General features: G+C 50.8%; 1 protein-coding gene across 2 annotated transcripts in view; it reads right to left on the minus strand.

Annotated features, from left to right (window-relative positions):
• Positions 1-21,706, minus strand: part of COX16 (cytochrome c oxidase assembly factor COX16) — a 42,578-nt gene extending 20,872 nt beyond the window's left edge. Inside the window, exon 1 of one of the 2 annotated variants that reach the window (XM_076070466.1) lies at positions 21,346-21,706. In XM_076070466.1, the coding sequence (XP_075926581.1) occupies positions 21,346-21,402 (57 nt within the window). In that variant the 5' untranslated portion in view covers positions 21,403-21,706. The remainder of the gene's footprint in view (positions 1-21,345) is intronic. The other variant, XM_032962952.2, reaches the window with a different exon arrangement.
• Positions 21,707-21,919: the final 213 nt, after the last annotated feature.

The raw sequence follows: 21,919 nt of genomic DNA on the forward strand, positions 1-21,919 counted from the left end.
CGCCGGCGAGGCAGACGAACGAGGAAAAAACAACGCAAATGAGTTGGTCGAAATAAAAGACGCGAGCCAATACGGAAATCGATTCAATCGGGACATCAAACATCGCCGACATTAATTCAATCTTTTGGAGGTGAATTGTTACGTGCAAATAAAGTGAGGCCAGCCAATCAATGAACCCAGTTACTCGTTTTATACGTTAAGCCAAGTAGCAGTTTCGGTGTTCCCAAGTGCACTACAATCCCGAATGGCATTACTACGTCTCATCTCGCTCTGCGTCTTCATTCAGACGAGCTACACTTGTCCCGCTGTAGTTATAGCCCGCTGTAGCTATAGCCCGCTGTAGTTATAGCCCGCTGTAGTTATAGCCCGCCGTAGTTATACCCTGCTGTAGCTATAGCCCGCTGTAGTTATAGCCCGTCGTTGTTATAGCCCGCCGTAGTTATAGCCCGCTGTAGTTATAACCCGCTGTAGTTATAGCCCACTGTAGTTATAGCCCGCTGTAGCTATAGCCCGTTGTAGTTATAGCCCGCTGTAGTTATAGCCCGTCGTTGTTATAGCCCGCCGTAGTTATAGCCCGCTGTAGCTATAGCCCGCTGTAGTTATAGCCCGTTGTAGTTATAGCCCGTTGTAGCTATAGCCCGCTGTAGTAATAACCCGCTGTAGTTATAGCCCGCTGTAGTTATAGCCCGCTGTAGTTATAACCCGCTGTAGTTATAACCCGCTGTAGTTATAACCCGCTGTAGTTATAGCCCGCTGTAGTTATAACCCGCTGTAGTTATAACCCGCTGTAGTTATAGCCCGCTGTAGTTATAGCCCGCTGTAGTTATAACCCGCTGTAGTTATAACCCGCTGTAGTTATAACCCGCTGTAGTTATAACCCGCTGTAGTTATAGCCCGCTGTAGTTATAGCCCGCTGTAGTTATAACCCGCTGTAGTTATAACCCGCTGTAGTTATAACCCGCTGTAGTTATAGCCCGCTGTAGTTATAACCCGCTGTAGTTATAACCCGCTGTAGTTATAACCCGCTGTAGTTATAGCCCGCTGTAGTTATAACCCGCTGTAGTTATAACCCGCTGTAGTTATAACCCGCTGTAGTTATAGCCCGCTGTAGTTATAACCCGCTGTAGTTATAACCCGCTGTAGTTATAACCCGCTGTAGTTATAGCCCGCTGTAGTTATAACCCGCCGTAGTTATAGCCCGCCGTAGCTATAGCCCGCCGTAGTTATAGCCCGCTGTAGTTATAACCCGCTGTAGTTATAGCCCGCTGTAGTTATAGCCCGTTGTAGCTATAGCCCGCTGTAGCTATAGCCCGCCGTAGCTATAGCCCGCCGTAGCTATAGCCCGCTGTAGTTATAGCCCGTCGTTGTTATAGCCCGCAGTAGTTATAGCCCACTGTAGCTATAGCCCGCTGTAGTAATAACCCGCCGTAGTTATAGCCCACTGTAGCTATAGCCCATTGTAGCTATAGCCCGCTGTAGCTATAGCCCGCTGTAGTAATAACCATCTACGGAGTCGGTTGCAGCGACTTTTGTTACGGTAACACTTTCAGGCCCCTGGTGGCGGTAGTCGCAGCCACAGGTCGCGCTTCGTCCGTCCGCCGGTGTTTTGCCAAATGACGTCGATGCCGCTCAAGGGGTTAAACGCACAGGGAACGGAGGAAAGGAAGCAGGCGGCGTGTGAGGAACGGGCCTCGCGGAAGAATCGGCGAACAGCTTGAACGCAATCTCACGCAATTACCACATTAGCTTCCTCGCGAAAGCAAACGCCACGGCCTCGCGGTGATCATTAACGCGTGAAGATTTTCCTCGGCTTTGTTTTAGCTTCCGCTCTGCGTGCGGTTTGTTGTTGTTGTTGTTGCTGCTGCTTTCGTTCATTTATTTTCACAACCGCCCATTTACGTGCGCAAAACAGCGGACGGACCAACGGGGTCTGGACGCAATGCGTAACAATCTGTGGACGCGATGCGTAACAATCGGCTCTAACCCGCTTGTTATAAAGTTTTAATTTCCCTCGCCGTCCGTGAAAAACAATCAGCCTCTGAGCATAATTATCTGTAATATCTAGGCAATATCCCTATGTTATAAAGCCGTTTACCCGTGGCATACCGCGCGGGAATGGGATTCGAGAAAAACGGAGCGGGCACGGCTCAAGTTGAGCAGCTGGAAGGAGGAGCACGAGGAAGAGGAGGAGGAATAACTGGGCCAAGCTGTTGGTGATGATTTTCCATGAGTTTTTTGGGGTTATATCGCGTAGATATAAACGTGTCGTTAAACCCGCCACCACCCGACACAGCCAATTAGTGAGGTTCATCACGCAAACGAAACATGCCAATTCGTTACTAGTACAGCACACCGGTGTGTGTGTGTGTGTTTGATGTTATACATTTCCACTTGGTTGAGCAATCATTCGTGATGGCCAGGTCGCTCAGTGGGCCTTGCCTGGTAAAAGACAAGAAGTTTAGTTTATGATAAGAGGGTAAGGAGGGGAGGGGGAAGAGATGGCGACAAGAGAAGGAGCAGACATGAGCTGTGCAGAGGAGTCGTCTGCTTTCGCAGGGGGCGGTCACACAGGAGTCACGTGACTTACATGAGAATTGCCCTTCAACGATTCCAATAAGTGGGGCGTCTTCCGGAAGCTCCCGACGTGCAGTTTTTGTGAACGTCCTAAAATTGTAACCCAAAAAAAAAATCACCTTCGACATGATAACAATATTTATCATCATTATTACAAAATGCCTAAATGTGGTTTATCATCTGCGGTCACATTTATCTGCTCGAGTGTTTACAATAGCCCAGGTCCTGACAAGAGAGGCACGTGCCAGAAGGGAAGGGGGTGTGTGCGAGGGAGCTGACATACACCCAACGAGGGTAATTCGTCACCGTCGAACGTGAACAGGCTTTCTGCTAGTTGGTCAGAACCACCGTAGACTCGCGCATGCCAGAGCAATGATCCGGCAGCGAGATCCTGGATTCGACGTCCACGGCAGCTGCTTGCGATCAAGCTGGGTTTCCCCAAATGCAGTGAGATAACTGCATGAAAACAAACCATGGACTGACTGATGTCAATTTAACACACGCAGGCTTTCGCGACCAATATTAGCCATAACAGAGGTTTTTGTTGGGTTAGATGGCATGAATATAAATGTGCCGTTGAACCCGCCACCACCCGTCGCAGACAATTAGTAAGGTCAATTAGTAAGGTCAATTATAAAGGAGTTCTATAAAGGCAAGCAAGAAGATACTTTGCAAATGTAGTCAAGTCCGTGGTTATGACGGAAAAAAACTATTTTTTTATTTTTTTGGGGCCACTAAAAAAATTACGTCACGGAGATTCATTGCTTTCACTCAGGGCGCCGCGTCACAGCCTCAAGTTCCACATGGCTCCAAGCCTCCCGCGCTCCACACTTCCATGTATAGGGTCCCAACCGTGAGTAAACCGAGTGAATTGCCTCCTGCGGACGGTGACGCTCAAGACATGAGCACACGTACCGGACCCCCCCGTCAATCCACTGCCGGATCGCGGCCTCCAAAATCACACACTCGCGGGCCCCCCGGCCCCCCCCCCCCCCCGAGGTAAATTTCACCGTACCACACCGTGCCGGTTTGGCAAAGGTGGCGGGAGCAAATAGCCGTGGTAGCAGAGCGGCACGATACGTACAACCGCCGTCGCTGCACAGCCGACCGCCGCCCTCACGACGTTAGCAGGGCCCGCCGCGCGTGCGCAGCGAGTGGCCTGCGACGAGATGCTTGTACGCCGCGGTGGCCGCCCAGCCAAGGCGACCCCCCGGGCTCAGGCCCCCTTCGCTTAGCTTGCGAGGACGCGAGGAGAAACCGGTGGGCGGGATTCCGGGTTCGTTTGCTCGTCGGACGGTCACTGGCAACGAGCACCACCCCTCCCCCCCACCCCCCCGGTTGGCTGACACGCGACACAACCCCAGCTGTTGTCGTCGGGATTCGAAGGGCCCTTTGTGGAGGGAGGCTCTTGCACGGGCTAATGCGGTGTCACACTTGCAGGCACTCCCCCCGCACCCCCCCGCACCCCCCCCCCCCCGATGATGTGATGCGATGGGACACGACGTGACGGTGAAGAGGGTTCCCTAAAAGGAAAAGGGTACAGCGACGTGACTCTCAGTCACGTCACTGATGTATGTTGAACTTCGTTTGCACCGTACGTAGCCAACCGTGATAATCGGAGGTTGGGGGGGGGGGGCGAAAGACGGACAAAAAAAAGGGGGGGTCAGCCTCTTGAAATCTTTCCAGGTCAATTTTCTTTTGGTGGCGGTCCTCCAGAGCCCTTGAACAGAGCAAACAAACGGATCAACTTGCCAGCAGCAGCGCCCCAGAACTCATTTCCCCGAAGAGCCTTGAAATTTCTCCTCGAACAAAAAAAAAAAAGAGCACGCGCGTGCAAGCGAGCATTCGCAAGCGCCCGCGCCCGCTTCGGCGCAATGCTGAATGTTACGAGAGAAAACAAACAAATCCAAAAGCCCAAAAAAAATGGGGTTGGGAGAGCGTTACGTTGGCGAGCCGGGCGGTCCCTCTGTCGCACACCGCCCCCCCCCTACTCCCACGCTCGTCAGAGGGCAGTGCAGCGGCAAGACACGGTTGTAGCGCTGGCGCGCAGCACCTGCGTCCACGCTCTCTGCCTCAACCAATCCGCACCGACCAGCGTGGCGACCGGCGAAACATCTTTCACACAACCCCCGACGATCGGCGTGGTATGGCGCAGGCCATCGTCTAGCGGCGGCGTGACAAAACCGGTCGCGCACCAACGATACGTTCGTGCCGGGGGGAAAACCCACCGCTGTGCATCCAGAGGGACCCCCATCGCGAAACGTACGGGGGGGGGGGGGGAGAGACAAAACCCAGAGACCCCGCACAGACGTGCTCACGAACCCGCTTGCTGTACTGCCACCGGCTGGCAAAAACCAGCCGGTGAGGGCGGCCCAGCGGTTTTGAGGAGCAATCGCGAATCCTCCGCGTGGTTGGCTACGTACGGTGTGAAAGAAGTTCAACGTACGCACGTTCAAGCGCGTACCGCGGGGCAAGTACCGCGGGCGCACGCGAGCCAATTTAGGATGGCAGCTAGCAAATGGAAGCGCGGTGGGTATATAGGTCAGCCTCGCTAGATAAAGCACAATGTAGGTTGCAGGCTACGATGAGCAAACACGATTAGCTGGAGGGGATCATTCGTAATATAGGGGGGCGCGTGTGAGCGAGTGCGAGTACGAGCGGGTGTCAGAGCGAGCGTGAGTGTGCGTGCGAGCGAATGTGAGAGCGAGTGTGAGAGCGAGTGTGAGTGCGAGCGAGTGTGAGTACGAGCGGGTGTCAGAGCGAGCGTGAGTGTGAGCGAATGTGAGAGCGAGTGTGAGTACGAGCGAGTGTCAGAGCGAGTGTGAGTGCGAGCGAGTGTGAGAGCGAGTGTGAGTGCGAGCGAGTGTGAGTGCGAGCGAGTGTGAGTGCGAGCGAGTGTCAGAGCGAGTGTGAGTGCGAGTGTGAGTGCGAGTGCGAGTGTGCGAGCGAGTGTGAGTGAGAGCGAGTGTGAGTGAGAGCGAGTGTGAGAGCGATTGTGAGTGCGAGAACAATTGTGAGTGTGGGTGAGAGAATGAGTGTGAGTGAGAGTACGAGTGAGAGTGAGTGCGAGTGAGTGCGAGTGTGAGAGGGCCTTAACATTCAGACAGAGGCGCCGGCGTTGTCGGCGGGTAGCCAAATAGTTCACGGGTTAACGAAGCCCGAGGCGAGCAGGTGATTAGCGCTGATTACTTTCCTTAATGACTTTCCAAAGCAAATCAAATTTTAATAAATCTAACGGCTCATGTTTATTCTGCACTAATTTGACGAGCGTGTAAATAAAACTTCTTTTTTTGGATGCAACAAAACGTCGGGGGTTTCACACCTCCCCACCCCCATCCCCACCCCCCCCACCCCTTCCCCCACCCCCTTCCATCCCCCCACTCGTAATGGGTTCTTCGCTGTCCGAGGCTACGTCCACCGAGGGGAGATGGAGCTACGCAATCGGCTTCTATGTAGGCGTGTATGGTGAACTTCTTTCACACCATACTCAAACAACCGTGCTGATCGGAGGCGCGGGAGAAGGACAACAAACGAAACACAAAGAGCAGTTCTCAAGAAATTAGTTTTCAATCTAGATTTAAAAGTGCATAGCTCCAGTTGGTTTCCTAATATCGGAAGGAAGAGCGTTCCAAACGGCCGCAGAAACCGCATCTCGAGAGCTCGCGCTGCAGTGAACGTCTTTGTTCGATGGCCAGCCAAAAGCCGCCGCTGCTGCTCCCATGAGGATGACCAGGAATTCACGTGACGGGTTTAGGCTCCACGTAGTATAGCATGCAAAGGCGCTGGGTGGATTGTTGCAGCGCGCGATCGCGAGGGACGGCGGTGGCTTGGAGAGGGCCTTCATCCAGCAGCGGACTGACCACGGCCGACGACGGGTGCGACGTCGGCAGCGGTGAGTGAAGGGAAGGCGGAGACTCGCTGGCCACCGCGTGCGGCGAAGCGATCCGAGGCAGACGTCGTGGCGTCCGTGACAGGTGACGGATCACGCGGTCAACAAATCTGAACAGGAGGCGGCGGCGGGGGCACACAGAGGAGCCGCAGAAAAGGACAACACCGACCGCGGAGCAAAGGCACCTCGGGGGCCTACAGATCGCGCCTTGATGACGGACCAATTGAACTACTTAAAAGAGCGTTTGACTGCCATGCATGCGGGAAGGGAGGGGAGCGGAGAGCCAGGAGGAAACCCACCACGCATACGTGGGGATGGCTCTCAAATCTTGGTCGCCCGCTCACAAACCACGAACACAAGTGTAACTGTTCAAGTGTACAACGATATTTCATCGTTGTACTTTCGATGACTGTTAACAACCAGGCCAAATATGCCAGCGCTAAACAGCAAAGTAACGGACAGGATAACTAACAAGGCACTGGCGGGAACCACAATTAATTTTGATTAAAAAAACATCGCGGAACAAAGGGCGGAGACGGGGGGGGAGATGAGAGAAAGAGGGGGGGGGCAGCCCGTCGCGCGAGCTGGACGGACCGGCGTTCGGTACGGGCAAGGAAGTAATTACGGCGTTGGTGAAGCACCAACTCCACGGGCTCCCGGGCTCTCGCTCAAATCTGTTTTTTGTAGCCAAAGGGTGGGGGGGGAGGGAGGAGGGCGCAGTCATCATTCCACGCAGGCCAGCGACCTCAGATTATCCCGCGTCTCAGCGAACCTAATCACACGCGACGGAGGCAAAATAGACTTCACCTTAAATTCTGCGGAAACGTTAAGTCAATATTTTAGAGCGCGACAGACGCCTGCACTACCGCCACCACCGCCACCACCACCGCCCCAACGGCTGCCACCGCCTCTAAAACTACCACCATCACCACCAGGGCAGCTACCACCTTCACCACTGCCATCTCATCTACAACCGCCAACACCACCGCTGCCATCAGCACCACCCCCACCGCCGCCACCGCCATCAGAATCACCACCAGCATCGCCGCTGCCACCAGCTTCACGCCCACCAGGGACAGCCACCGAGCCACCGCCGGTGCCGCTGCCACCAGCACCAATCAACACCACACCACTAGCGGCGTTACCACCGTAGCACCATGACCGCAAGCTGTGCAAAGAGGTCAACGCGTGATGGGACCCCCTCCTACACCCTGCACCCCGGTCGCCAAAACAGGAGGCCAGGATGAAATTACTATCGCTCTGGAGGCCTGCCCCGGGCACACATACCGCAGTGAAAGCCCACCCCCCCCCCCCCCCCGAGATCACATGTTTCAAAATCTGACCCCGAGTGTCTGACCTATTCATCCATCGCAAAGGTACAGCCCCCTACCGCCCCCGCCTCCCCCACCCACCGCCTCACGGTCTCTCCCCACAAGGTGCACCGGCGCCTGTGAAGTTCAACAAATAACCATTTCAAATTTTATCTAGGCCAAGTTACCGGTGTAGCCCTGCAATTGTTCATTGCTCAGGCAAAATGATGGAACCGGAAGAAGGGTCTCCACTCGAGAAAGCGACAGAGGAGCCCTCCTCCTCTATCGGGTACTTGGCCTGCTCATCCGCACTGGGCCAGACATCTTGGAAGAGGTGGGAGTATCCACATATTACCCCACCCGCAAGCGACCCACTCATCGACCGACCGTGGGCGTACGCACGCTTATGTGCCGCTACTTGGCCACAGTCGGAGGGATTTTTCGGTAAATTGCATCAATGCTTCAACCGCCGCGCCAGGAGATCCGAGTCGCCACACGTCACCGCACCGCACGCAACCTGCCGATTGGCTCACTGTGGTTGCACCCGCTGATACTGCCAGGTGGATTTAAGAAACCTGCACCGCCATCGTTTCATCAGCCACGGTGGGAGATCAAATCGAACTGGCGACCTCTGCATTGCAAGTCCGGAGCGCAAACCCATTCATTACACCAACCCCACTGTGTTCTATACTTTTATATATATATAAATGCACATACTAGGAGCAAGACAGCAACCCCTAAACATCCTTTCATTAAGACAAAATGTCACGGTTATGTAATAATTCAAGAATGACCACAGCAATCTCACAATTACTATTTTTCAAAAATAAGGAACACCCTCATCAAGTATTAAACGTATATAAGGGACGCCACTAATAAGCGTAACAAAAAAGCACGCACGCGCGGTTCAAATGCAAAGTGCGCGCCGCCGAAAGCTGGTATTGTTGTTACTGCGCCAAATCCTTCATTTATTTTTTGGGTTTGGTAAAAGGAAAGAGTGCTGCGGCTTCCTACGCGCGTGCGCACGAACTTTCGTCCAGACTTGGAGGATCCGTCGCGTGAGCTGGGACGCGAACTCAGGTCGGCAGATTTAAAGCGCGGACGACTGACCGCCGCACCGCTGGTGCCCCAGCCACCCCTTCCAGGCTTCCCCAATTTTGAGAATTGGCAAAGTTAATTCCCAAGGATTTGCAGTCAATCAAAATGTTGAGTAAAATGTAAGCTTCAATTAAGATCATACGTTAAAATAAAATTTAAAAACCGTGCGGAAGGATATATTTTTATTTATTTGGAGCGATGGCGCAGCGATTGCGACACCGCGCCACACGAACCTGGCATCGCCAAGCTGTCAATGACGCACCCCCCGGCCAGCGGTCGAACAACCGGCGCGACCGGCCAACACGGCGTGGAAATACAGCGAGGGGAAAAAAGTATTTGATCCCCTGCTGATTTTGTACGTTTGCCCACTGAGAAATAAATTATCAGTCTATAATTTTAATGGTAGATTTATTTGACCAGTGAGAGACAGAATAATAACAAAAAAATCCAGAAAAACGCAGGTCAAAAATGTTATGAATTGATTTGCATTTTAATGAGGGAAATAAGTATTTGACCCCTCTGCAAATCACGACTTAGTACTTGGTGGCAAAACCCTTGTTGGCAATCACAGAGGTCAGACGTTTTTTTGTAGTTGGCTACCAGGTATGCACACGAATAATCGCACCAACTGTTGTCACCGTCTCACCAATTATAGATTGATCATTTCTTTGTCAGTGGGCAAACGTACAAAATCAGCAGTGGATCATATACTTTTTTCCCTCACTGTATGCAGCCTTCGCCGGTCAGTGGGTCGGCGAAAGCAGTGTAAATAAAATATCAAGAAGGCTTCATTCGTAGCAACTGCTCCGGCGTGACCCGTGACCCTGGAAGAGAGGCCTAGGGGCACTTCCCCGAGGACCAGACTGGACGCTGATTAATGAACAAGAATTGTTTTCCTTTAGAGGGCAGCACTCCTCATGGTGTTGCCACGGAAACCTCAAAAAAAGCCCTCGACCCCCCCCCGCCACCTCTCTCCCTCCCCGCTTCCTTCCAGGCACTCGATCAAATTGTCTGTGGATTTCAGAGAAGAAGAGTTCACCGCACACAGGGCTTAATTTTCACCGAATCTTTCCAGGTCGGTTGACCCCAAAAAAATGTCCGCACCCAGCAACACCACATCCAGTACATCTCCTCTCGCTATGACTGTGGCTAATAGCTACGTGCCCCGCACTCCAGCCTGCCAGCAAACCCAGAATTATCCATACCAGCGGCATGGATAATAACCGGTGGGAAATAATGTCAGCACGGCCACCGCAGGATTTGCGCAAAACGCGACCTTGAGAAATAAACTTTTTTCGTGGAAGCAGCGCTACACAGATCGATCGTCACCCATCGTCATCATGGTCACCATCGGCCGTGGTAAATCCACTGCTGAATGAAGACCTCCCCAAGTTGCCGCCATCCTTTTTCGTACCGCCGCAAAAAAAGAAATGAAAACCCGCGCTCGGATTCCCAGAGCCCGCGCGATGACATCACAATTTTTCCGTCCGGCGGATCACGTTTTTACAATCGCTCTCCGCGTCGCAATTAATTTGCGCGGGATGACCACACGCGCGCGCCATCTGTGCCGACTTTGCCAGGGCAAATCCATCTCTCGTGTAATCGCGGGACAATGGCGAGGTCGGAAGGGGGGGTGGGGGGGGCGGCGGCGTAGAAGGGGGGCATCCGTCGCCAAGCACCGGGAACGAAGGGGAGCCGACTCCGGGGGGAGTTGTGCCGCGAGCACCGTCGAGTCGCCACCGCGTACGCCACGTGCTCAACGCGAACCCTAACCCCTCCACCCCTGCAGTGTCCCAGCACTCGCCCCCTACTGGGAGGGGCGGGGGGGGTCTCAGTCACCTCATCACTCTGCCATCGCAACTAGGATTGGTTACCGTTTACCCTTGAACATCACTCATAGTTGCCTCCCACCCACGTTTAACGGACTGACCTTTCCGTCTCGTCCACACTGTGCCGGTCACAGCAACGCATTCACTCGCTCACCACACTGCATTCTCTGTCTGCCGCTTCCCTCGCACTGGCTCGACTTGGGAATTCCCTCCCATTGTCTTTTTTTTTCCGCCAAAGATCTGATTGTAACCTTTTGCTCGATTCAAGAAACGCGTCGCAATCTTATCCATTTACACTTTTAATTTATGCTGTTTGATGCTGGCCCGCTTTGGCGTTTCAGACCTTTGGGCCTGCACCTAGCAACTTCGCAATCTCCCATGAGCACGGTCTGGCCACGTACGGTGTGAAAGACGCTCAACAGGCACGAACGGACGTGCACGAGTAAAAATTTTCGGGGCATTTGGGTGGCGCAGCGGTAACACTTGTGCCTCACAGCAAAGGGGTCCATGGGTTCGATTCCCGGCTCGAGTGCCTTGCTGTGTGGGGGTTTGTAAGTTCTCCAACCTTTTTTGCAAGGGACACCAACAAAAAAGTGAAGTACAATGAAAACGGTATTGGCCAACCATCCCAATGCTAAAAAAAAAGAATATTTCAATCCAAATGCCTCTGTCGGGATTACACAAAGCGGCAACGTCACCCTACGGCTGCAAAGGCTTGGCAGTACCCCCCTGAAAAAGAGGCTTTTCCTGGGTAGCACGGTTGGCTACGTGCGGCGCGAAAGACATTCAACATGCACAGAATAATAAAACACGAGTAGCATTGTACTGAGAACGCGACAGCCACCAGCGCATGACTGCAGTGCATTGCAGAGTACGGCGGTGTTGTTTTGGATGAAATGCATTTCCAAGCAACGTCTCACTTCTCCGTTGAGAATGTTGACGGCGCTGTCCGATCGCGTCGCGTTCTTGTGCGGCGCGCTGCCGTCGCCGGTCCTCTTCACCCTTTCCCGTTGCGACGACGTACGTCGTCAGGTACGTCGTCAGGTTTTCTTCCGATTCCGTTACGACGACGTACGTGTCCGTCATCGAAAGGAGTTACCGAGGCTCCCACAAGGCCATGCGGGGGGGCGTGTGGCACAGCTTGGCGTCGGCTATCGTAGCGTGCGATCGTGTCGCTACGGTTCTCTGCGGTGAGTAACGGTGTCTTTAAAAACAACGGCGCTACGCCGCCATGAATAAAGTTAACGCCGAGCCGCACGCGAGGTTCCGAGATTGGGCGGCGAACGGGACCACCCGCGCCCGGCAAAACCTTCAGACGTCTCAGAACGGGAAAGGGTTAACATTGGCACGTACACGGCGCCTTACTCAGGCCCCCGCGAGCCTCGGGGAGTCAAGCACTCAACGGATCCTAAGAATTCTAGATTTGAAGTTTTCGTGGCTGCAAGGATTCATACTCTTTGGTTTTTTTCGGTAAAGTCACGTAGGTAAAATAAAATAAAACAATAAAATCACGACGTTTCGGAGGCAACACAAGCTTCCGTCTTCAGGTGGAACAGTCACAGTAAGATAGCTGCATCAAGTGGGGGGCTCTGAGACTCTCGAGCTTATATACAGGTTAAGGGGGGGGGAGGAGCCAAGTAGGGGACATTGATGGGGTGCAGGGCTAAGTTAATCCGTCTTCTGTTATGTTGAGGTTTCGGGGGATGCGTTGGGTCACTGCACGGGGGCAATGGAAAAATGGAAACAAAAGTGGAAAAATTCGAAAAGAAGATGCTGTGCGCTTATAAGGTAGCTAAAGTTTTGATTTGGTTTATGACATCTTTCCAGTGGTTGCTTAAAAGATGGTTTAAAATTAAGCAACCACTGTAAAGATGTCATAAACCAAGTCAAAACTTTGGCTACCTTATAAGCGCACACAGCATATTCTTTTCGAATTTTTCCATTTTTGTTACCATTTTTCCATTGCCCCGTGCAGTGACCCACCGCATCCCCCGCACCCTCAACATAACAAAAGACGGATTAACTTGGCGCCGCACCCCATCAATGTCCCCTACTTGGCTCCTCCCCCCCACCTTAACCTGTATATAAGCTCGAGGGTCTCAGAGCCCCCCACTTGATGCAGCGATCTTGCTGTGACTGTTCCACCTGAAGACGGAAGCTCGTGTTGCCTCCGAAACGTCGTGATTTAATTGTTTTCTTTTATTTTATTTTACCTACGTGACTTTACCGAAAAAACCAAAGAGTATGGATCCTAAGAATCCCACATCTCTCACTCTCCTTCCCGTTTCCCAATTACGTTCCAACTGAGGTGTGTCCTGGGATGACTTGAGAACGCCCACATACACACACGTGTGTGTGTTTTTTTATAAAAACAAAACTGGGGTGGCTTGGTGGTTAACGCACTGCGCCTCCCGTTCTGGAGCAATCTGTTACCCATAATTGAATTGTCTTGTATAGCCTTTCATATCTATATAAATATACGTTGTATCTTGCTTGCCCTGATTAATCTTGTTTTGTACGGAGTGTTGACATTTTTACAAGTACAACGCTTTGTGATATTTCGATGAAAAGTGCTATATATACATCTCTGTACTGAATACATTTGTCAGTTGCACTGTGGCATTAAAAGGACATATCTGTACCATATATATTTAACAGGTGACTTTTTTTAGCATTCGCTCAGCCTCACAGAACATCATGTGCTATGAAACTAATCGATTTTTATTTTACCAGGTAAGGTCGAATGAGCTATGTGGCTCATTTTCAGAAGCGACCTGGCCACAAACGATAACTCAACGAAGTGGCTCATCACGTGGGAATTTATAGCAGCAGCCAAATACCATAAATGTGTGATGTCGATTCGAAATCTGGGGGGGAAAACCCAAGGACTCGGAGAAAAGTCCACTCGACCATGGGGAGAACATTTGAACTCCGAATATACAGGAGTCAGGGTTGGTATCAAACCCACGACCTCCTGTATACCAGGCGAGGGAGTTAACATCTCGCGACCGTGAAGCCTCTGCAGAAGGACCCTTGCCCAGAAACGTCACCTATTGTTTTTCTTTTAAGGTCACAGTGTTATTGACAAATGTATTTTATGCAATTGTGCACAACCATTGCAATATGACCAAACAATTTACGTAAACAAAAATGTTTAATCATTGACTCCCCGCCACAACAAACATCAGTGGCGAGCAAATTCTTTGGCGAGCTCCTGTTTAGCGAACCCGCTGTACTCTATGACTTCCACTTTAGCAGCCTCCTATTAAGTTCATCTCACGTTTCATTCCGAGACGCATTGCGAGTTTCACCATCGCCGCATTAACCGCCTAAATTCCTTTACTACGCTTTATAAGCCTCACAGTACAAATACAATATAATTTTTTTTAAACTCCCATTAGCGCTGTAAATCCCAAAGTTGCGGGTATCACGTCGGCAACTCGTCACCGCCAAAACCGCCGCCAGCATTTGTTTGCCGCAATCAAGTGCGACACCACGGGATAGATAGCGACGACGCTGTTATATTTTCAACGACACATGCCATCCCCATCGCGCGTGCCGCCACCGCCGTGGAGATAACCCGGCGTGGTCCCCGCATGCCACGCAGCGGACCCAGAAGAATCCGCGACGCTCCCAGCAAGCAGGAGATGCGCCACGAGCGACCGTGGCAGCAGACTCGTATGAATGTACGTTGAACTTCTTTCGCACCATATTCTTGGTTCTTTCGGTAAAGTCACGTAGAAGGGAAACAATAAAATAATAAAAATATAAAACAATAAAATTCTCACGACGTTTCGACTGCAACACAAGCAATCTGATGATGATTGCTTGTGTTGCAGTCGAAACAACATGATGGTTTATGTTCCCTTCTACGTGACTTTACCGAAAGAACCAAGAATATGAATCCCTGCAGTCACGAAAGCTTTAAATCTAAATTTTCTTTCGCACCGTACGCAGCCAACCATGCTAATTTTAGGTGAGGGGGAAGGACAAACTGAACACAAAAAAACAGTTTTAAAGAAATTCTATTTTTCAATCAAGATGATTTAAAAGTGCATAGCTCTAGTTATTTCCTAAGATCGGAAGGAAGAGCATTCCAGACGACCGCAGGAGTGCATCTGAAAGCGCGCGATGCGGTGACCACCATCTTTGTTCGATGGCTTATCCAAAAGCCGCTGCGAGGATGACCGGAGTTCACATGATGGTTTATGTTCCTTGACCAGATCAGCGAGGTGTTGTGGTTAATTTGTGGCAATGACTAAGACCTTGAAACAGTGCCGATTATCACAAAGCTTCGTTGGAGTGCGAGTGAGCCGCGCGCCGTTGTACTGTTCTGCCGCGTAGCCGCCCGCCATGAGATTTCGGATCGCACCGTGTTTTGTTTCGCGTTCGACGTTCCCGCTCCGAGCGCCGGGAGCTTCTGGGCTTCTCCGGCTTGCCGGAGAAGCTTCCGGCGCGTGGATCGAAACGTCGTGCAGCAGGCTGAACAACACGCGGTACAAGCCGACAGCAGATCGACGATGGATGCAAATCGATTTGACAATTGATCCTTATGGCGGTATCCCGGGGGTACCAAAAAATACAAAATGGCCGAGGCAATTCAATATTTTCTTTCTGGGACACTATTTTTTTTTACAGGGGTGTACTTAACTCCGTGACTGGGGTAACCAATCAATCCGAAATCGGTGCTACTCCACGATGTCGAAACTCCAAACATGAGCATAAAAAAAATCCGTTGTCGAAAAATGCAACTTTGAATAGTGCATCATCGTGAGTACAGCCCGTCGAGATGAGTCGATTGCCGCATCGCCGACCATCGACAGACTAAAAATGACTGCATCACGGACATTGTGCGAGAGCCGGGAGATTGTGCGAGAGCCGGGGCACCATGGTACCTCGCTGATCTGGTCAAGGAACATAAGGTTAAATTAAAATCGATTCTGACGCACATCGTACACGCATCGAATTGCGTGTGCAAGGATCATGCATTGTATGCATAATGATCATCAGGATCGATTATTTATGATGAATATAAGGTCAAACACCCCCATGTCCTCCGACTTGAAGTGGGAAGGCCTTCAGCCAACAGTGCTTTGAAATAAAGGGCTCTACACGGCTCAAGTTAAGTTAGGCTAAAGGACTGAACAACGTTTTGCAGGCAAAAACAATACAAAAGGTGGCAAAGGTGCAGCCCTGCAATTTCTTCCTCATGCCACTGTTAGAGGAAGGCCCTCCACGAGAGAGAAGTCCAGAGGACCTCTAAAAGGTATTTTGTCCTGGTCTTCCACGCTGCCCAGACGTCTCGGAAGAGGTGGGAGTGCCCACACCTCAGCCCATCACACGATAACCTGCCGACCGACTGTCAAACTATGTGAATGAGATGGCCAAAATGAGACGCAAAAAAATGTAAACGATTCCGAATCCATTCGCAAAGCCAAATTATCTGACACACACCCCTCATTATGGAGATCATCCATACGAATGGATTCCCCCGAGGTGATAACGAAACATTGTACGAGCCAACACAAGAATCAGAAAGGGTGGCTCAGCCTGAAATAATTTCGCTCCGCTGCTATGGCAATTTTTTAATCCTGAATGTTTTGTCAAATTCCCAACAGCATCAAAATCATTTAATAAAGCACACCCTTCTTAAACAGCTAATTCCGTTGTGAGCGGTTTGCGTAGTAAAGGTTGCCACTACGCCTCACAGTTAGACAGCTGTAACATAATTACGGTGCCGTAAAATACTAAAAAAAACGCAGTTTAATGAGTGAATTCACCTGCACGAACCCACTGTGAACTTTGTGTTAATTATATTTGGACGTACGACACCGGAAGGCAAACACGGACCACTTCAGCGGCCGGCGCGGGCTAGCCGGTGATTGTGCCACGGAGGAGTAATTGTATTTTCTTATTTAGCGGTCGTGTTCTGTGGACGACGTTGGCTGGCATCGCCGCCGCCGCCGCCGCCGCATGTCAATGTCGTCTGTTCGTTCGAGACAAAAAAACAAAAGCAGGAGCGAGATGGTAATCACCTACCGCCACCCCCTGTTCAAATACATATCACGAGAAGAGCTTAGTGGAAGGAATGAGGTGAAGGGGATAAAACATTTTTTTAAATTCTTGCCACTAAGCTCACACAATTTAATTCAGTTTGAGAGCAGCACTACGCGTCTCAGCGTTGACTCCGTTTGCCTGGGTGCTCGGAGGAACGATTAACTAATTTGTCATTTAAAATCCATTCTTACGCTCATGATATCCCTGCCTACCTCTCTCCGCTCTCATCTAACTTTAATCCGCTCCTCGCACTCTCCCACCCCTGATATCCGAAGCTCCGCGTGGAGCGAAACGTCGGAAATCGTGCCGAACGAAAGACAAGTGGAACAACTCGGGTGCAGCAGCACAGCCAGGAAATACGCTTCGCAGCAAAGGCCAAAAACCGACCAAAAACTCCAAAATCGAAAGCGTCAGCCCAAGGGAACAAAGTTGGATTTTTTTTGTTTTACAAAGTTTTTTTCACCGTGTGCCATAGCCACATCGAATTAAAAACATACGTCAAATTATTCAATGTACACGGAGAACCTTACCTCCTCGACGCAGCATCACAATTTAAGGCACATCCGAAGAGCATGCTCGCAAATAATTCAATGAATACTCCATATTCAGCGAAGCCTCGTCGCACAAAAACACACATGCTCTCGCCGACTGTAATCTTGATTCTTAAGCCGCCACACGGAAACTGAATTGGTTTTTAAATCAGCGAAAGGTTCACCGCATTCAAACCACAAGAGCACCGCAACGCAATTCCGTTCGGAGCCGAATACCGCTCGCATAATCTTGTTAGCGTGCAGCTAGTATCTGTTGCAAGTGGCATTTTTTTCCCTGCGGTTTTTTTTATTACGCAACATACATCACCCCCCCACCCGGGGCACTTTAAACGATTGCCAAGTCCAAACTGCCAGCGTGTGCCTGTGCGGAAGCAATGAACGGCCAGCGCCAGGACGAGGCCTGGAAGCGCGAGGTCACCGCCAGCCGTCACCAGCGACGCCGCCGTCACCAGCGTGGCCGTGCTTGCCGAAGCAAAGCGATGATGCCGAAATTAAAAATGGTGAAAAGTGGAAGATTTTTGTTTTTTACCCCGAATTTAATTCCGCTTGTGCTCGAGGCATGAACGCATATGATGTCAAGAATCTGTTTGGAAAAATCTCGTGCTCCAGAGCAAGCCGGCGTGTTCGAGATCGGCCCGCTAAAGCGGATATCAGTGTCACCTCCCAGATACCACAGTGTGCCCTTCCCCGATTCCAGTGTCACCTCCCAGATACCATGGACATTTGTGAAACTACTGGACATCTGTAAAAAAATAGCTTTATAGCTCATTGTGTTCCTCCAGCATAAATATATTCAAACTTTGATATCAGTGGCCCCTCCCAGATACCTTCAAGTGCCTTCTGGTCTCTAGAGTCGGCAGAAACACTTTCCCTATTGGCTTGCGACTGAGTAATGTTTGTGATGTGATAGCCAAACCAATATATAATTTTTGTGAGAGCTAAAATTTTGCCAAATGGTAAAAACGAAACTTTATCGGGTTTTTTTGTACTTAAGTCTTTAGTGACAAGCCTGAGACCATCAACTCACTTCGGGAACACACACTTAAGAACCCGGTTGAATCAGCTGCCCGGATGAGAACCCAGGACTCAACAATGTTGGATCACAGGTTCCTACATGATCCTATTGTGTTTAAATGATCTTACCTCGAAGCAATTTCCCCTCTCATTATTTTAAACTAAAATAAACTTACATCACACTTCAAATTTACAGCACAACCCCAATGTACTTAATTATAAGATGTTTTTTAATTGATTTTGCCTTTACGTGAAAGTCTATGAATTCAATATAGTCTGAGCATTAAAAAAAATGATCTGAAAATGGAGTTTGGAAAAGAAAATTATTGCCAATGAGTAAAGCTTCGGAGATGTCCAGGTGGTCCAGAGGTGAGAGGCAGATGAGGACCACCGACATCCTTGGCAAAAAAAAAAAGTTTTTTCGCTGCCCGAATGGGCAGCAGTAGTGTAGCAGTTAGCGCACTGCACCACGAACCCAGCCACCCGGGTTTGATTCCTGCTCAAGGCCAACACCGGTCCTGTGCCTCCTCTAGGTCGACTCAGCCTTAAATGAGTACCTGGTGTCGTGTGTAAACTTTGCCACTGGAGAAACAAAGGTGGACAGGGGTGGTGCTGGCCACCCACCCCCTAGTGTGCTGCGCTGTGCCGGCCTTCATAGGTGCTCGCTAACAGCACTTGCTCCTACAGTCTATTGAGGCTATACGGGAAATCTTTGTCTTTTGAGATGGGGTTAAACCTGATTCTCAATTGTAGCAAGTTGATGGTCTGAGCGCAATCACATAAAAAAACGAAATGTTACATTCGGCTTTTTTTCCAACTCATTTGGCTAAATTCCAGTTGAGAACTGAACACATCGATTGTTTGAACATCTCTGAAGTTACGAAATGTGGGAGTGCAGTTCCCCTCGTGTGGATGATGTCACTTGACGATGTCTCGGAAGTCGTTCTGCGATATCTCCTTCCACGAGCCGTTCCGTAACAACCCTCGCGAGAATTCCCGAATGCACAACTTTGCGCTTGTGGGCAAACCGATCGCAAAATTGTGAAAAATAACAAAAATCTAATAGTTAAATCTGAGCATTCGGCAAAAACGCGACATGATATTCGTTGCCATAGTATATTTTAAGATTGCTGCCCACGTGTAAGCCTTATTATGTTAAGTATGTTGCTGTCAGCGAGTGACACCGTATTAAATAATGTTGCCATCCACACTGGTGCACGTGGCCGAGTGATTGATGAGGGTGGTCGCTAGCTCTTTAGCGGAAGGTCACAGGACGCCCTTGAGAGGAGTTTCATTATCATCAACATCACCACCAACCCAAGCTGTCTTTAACACACGGACACGATATTACATCCGTGAGTGAAAGAGACAACGAGCCACGTAAAGTCTGCCGCACAGATAAAGGCAGATGTAGTGAAAAAAAACCACTCGTTTTCATTTGACCAGATAGGAAATTTCTAGCAGCCAAATACTCTCAACGCGTGCTTCTCAATGTGCAGGAGAAAACAAATCCAGGCGACCACGGGGAGAACACACAAACTCTTAATATACAGCAGCAGCAGGCATCAGGGTCGGGATCGAACCCACAACCTCCTGTATAGCAGACGAGGTGGTTAACATCTCCTAGCCACCGTGATGATGATGAGAGACACAAACTCCAAACATACAGCAGCAGCAGGCGTCAGGGTCGGGATTGAACCCACAACCTCCTGTATACCAGGCGAGGTGGTTAACATCTCCTAGCCACCGTGATGATGATGAGAGACACAAACTCCAAATATACAGCAGCAGCAGGCGTCAGGGTCGGGATTGAACCCACAACCTCCTGCATACCATGCGAGGTGGTTAACATCTCCTAGCCACCGTGGCACCAGTATTAACAGGGCCACAATCGAGAAACAGCACGAGGACAGACGTGCAAGCTCATAAAAGCTTCCCCGTAAAGTCTTAACCGACTGCTGGGGCAAGTACAGAAGATTAGTGATAGAAACACAGAGACAGACGAGATACAGGCCCCGCGGCATAAACCAACAAGAGGCATGCAAAGACGTAACAAAGAGACACGGAAACATTAAGAGACATTTATACACACATAGACACAACCGCGGCGATACCTACCTACACAAACACAGACCCAACACTGATAAGGCTGTGTGTGGACACAAGACTTAAACATCGTGTACATCAAATCCTGAACGTTCCAATCCCATCACCGCCAAGCTTCGCACGAACGCGATCCCGACTTCTTACAGGGGACCTCTGTCAGCTACTTGCTCGTTCGGGACGCCCCCTTTATTGGGGAGCCTCAACAAAACTAAGTGCAGGTGACATCACGGCGGCGGCGCTTGTGCCAGGCTAGGTGTACTTTGAGCTCCAAAGACAAAGACTCCCACCCTCCCGTATAGCCGTTACAGGCTGTAGGGGCAAGTGCTGTGAGCGAGCACCTTAGAAAAACCCCAGTGGCGATGTTTACACCACCGCACCGGGTACTCACTTGACACCGGTTCAGATAATCGTCACTGGTGTTGGCCGCGAGCAGGAATTTAAACCAAGGTAGCAAGGTTCGTATGCACGGCGTGCTAACTGCTCCCCAGATACAAATCTGGCCACACACACGCACGGACAGTAGATTATAATAAACGTTCCCTCGTGCTTTAAAATAGCGGGGAAAGCTGTCGGACCTTGGGGAGGCCCAGGACCGGTTCAGATTAATCGTCACTGGGCCTCACCTAGAAATCGAACTCGGGTCGCCGGGTTCGTAGCGCAGCGCGCTAACCAATGCACTAGCGCTCACTTCAACAAACACACACCACACACACACTCGTTATCCACGTGTTGTTGTGACACACGGATATCTCAAGGACGGCGTTCAGTGCTACTACCGCAGCTGCTGCTGCTGCTGCTGCACACCCACAAGCTCTCCCGTCAGCAAAACATGGGGCAGGCGTTGCGCATGAACGCCAGCCGTCCGTGGTGGTGTGTGTCTCTCTCTCGCTGTCTCTCTCTCGCTGTCTCTCTCTCACCAGCATGGGGACCCCGTATCTGAACGTCTTATTCCTCCGCAGCGATGCCCACGCCATCGCTGCCTCCTTTGAGTCGACATTAATCGATTGCAATGTCGCTTCGCACGCTCGCGATGCCCGAGAGTCGCGTGAAGGATAATCGTGTTTTGATATCTATATATATACAGATATCACTCGCGATTGGTGTGAAGTGTGGGTCAAGAGTAACTGTTCAGCCACTGTGCCGACTTTGCGTTGAATTTACATCGATATAAAACACACACACACAAAGACATAAAAATCGATTGGTGGCTCGACGCGATAACTGGAATCGTTAACCGCGACTCTGGATCGCTCAAAGGCAACGCGCGATCTTCACGCTGCCCGCCACCCACGTGCGCTGAGTTTCCGTTCCTCGTTTCCGCTTCCGGTTTCGTCTCGCACACGCGCGACTTCCGTCCCCCCTCTCCCTACCCCCCCTCTCCCTGCTCCCCCTCTCCCTGCCCCCCCCTCTCCCTGCCCCCCCCTCTCTCCCTGCCCCCCCTCTCTCCCTGTCCCCCCCTCTCTCCCTGCTGGTCGAGACTCCAGAGTCGAG

This window comes from Petromyzon marinus, chromosome 29 (assembly GCF_048934315.1).
Source record: "Petromyzon marinus isolate PM22_M1 ecotype Great Lakes invasive population chromosome 29, UKy_Petmar_22M1.pri1.0, whole genome shotgun sequence".
NCBI classification, from domain to species: Eukaryota; Metazoa; Chordata; class Hyperoartia; order Petromyzontiformes; family Petromyzontidae; genus Petromyzon; species Petromyzon marinus.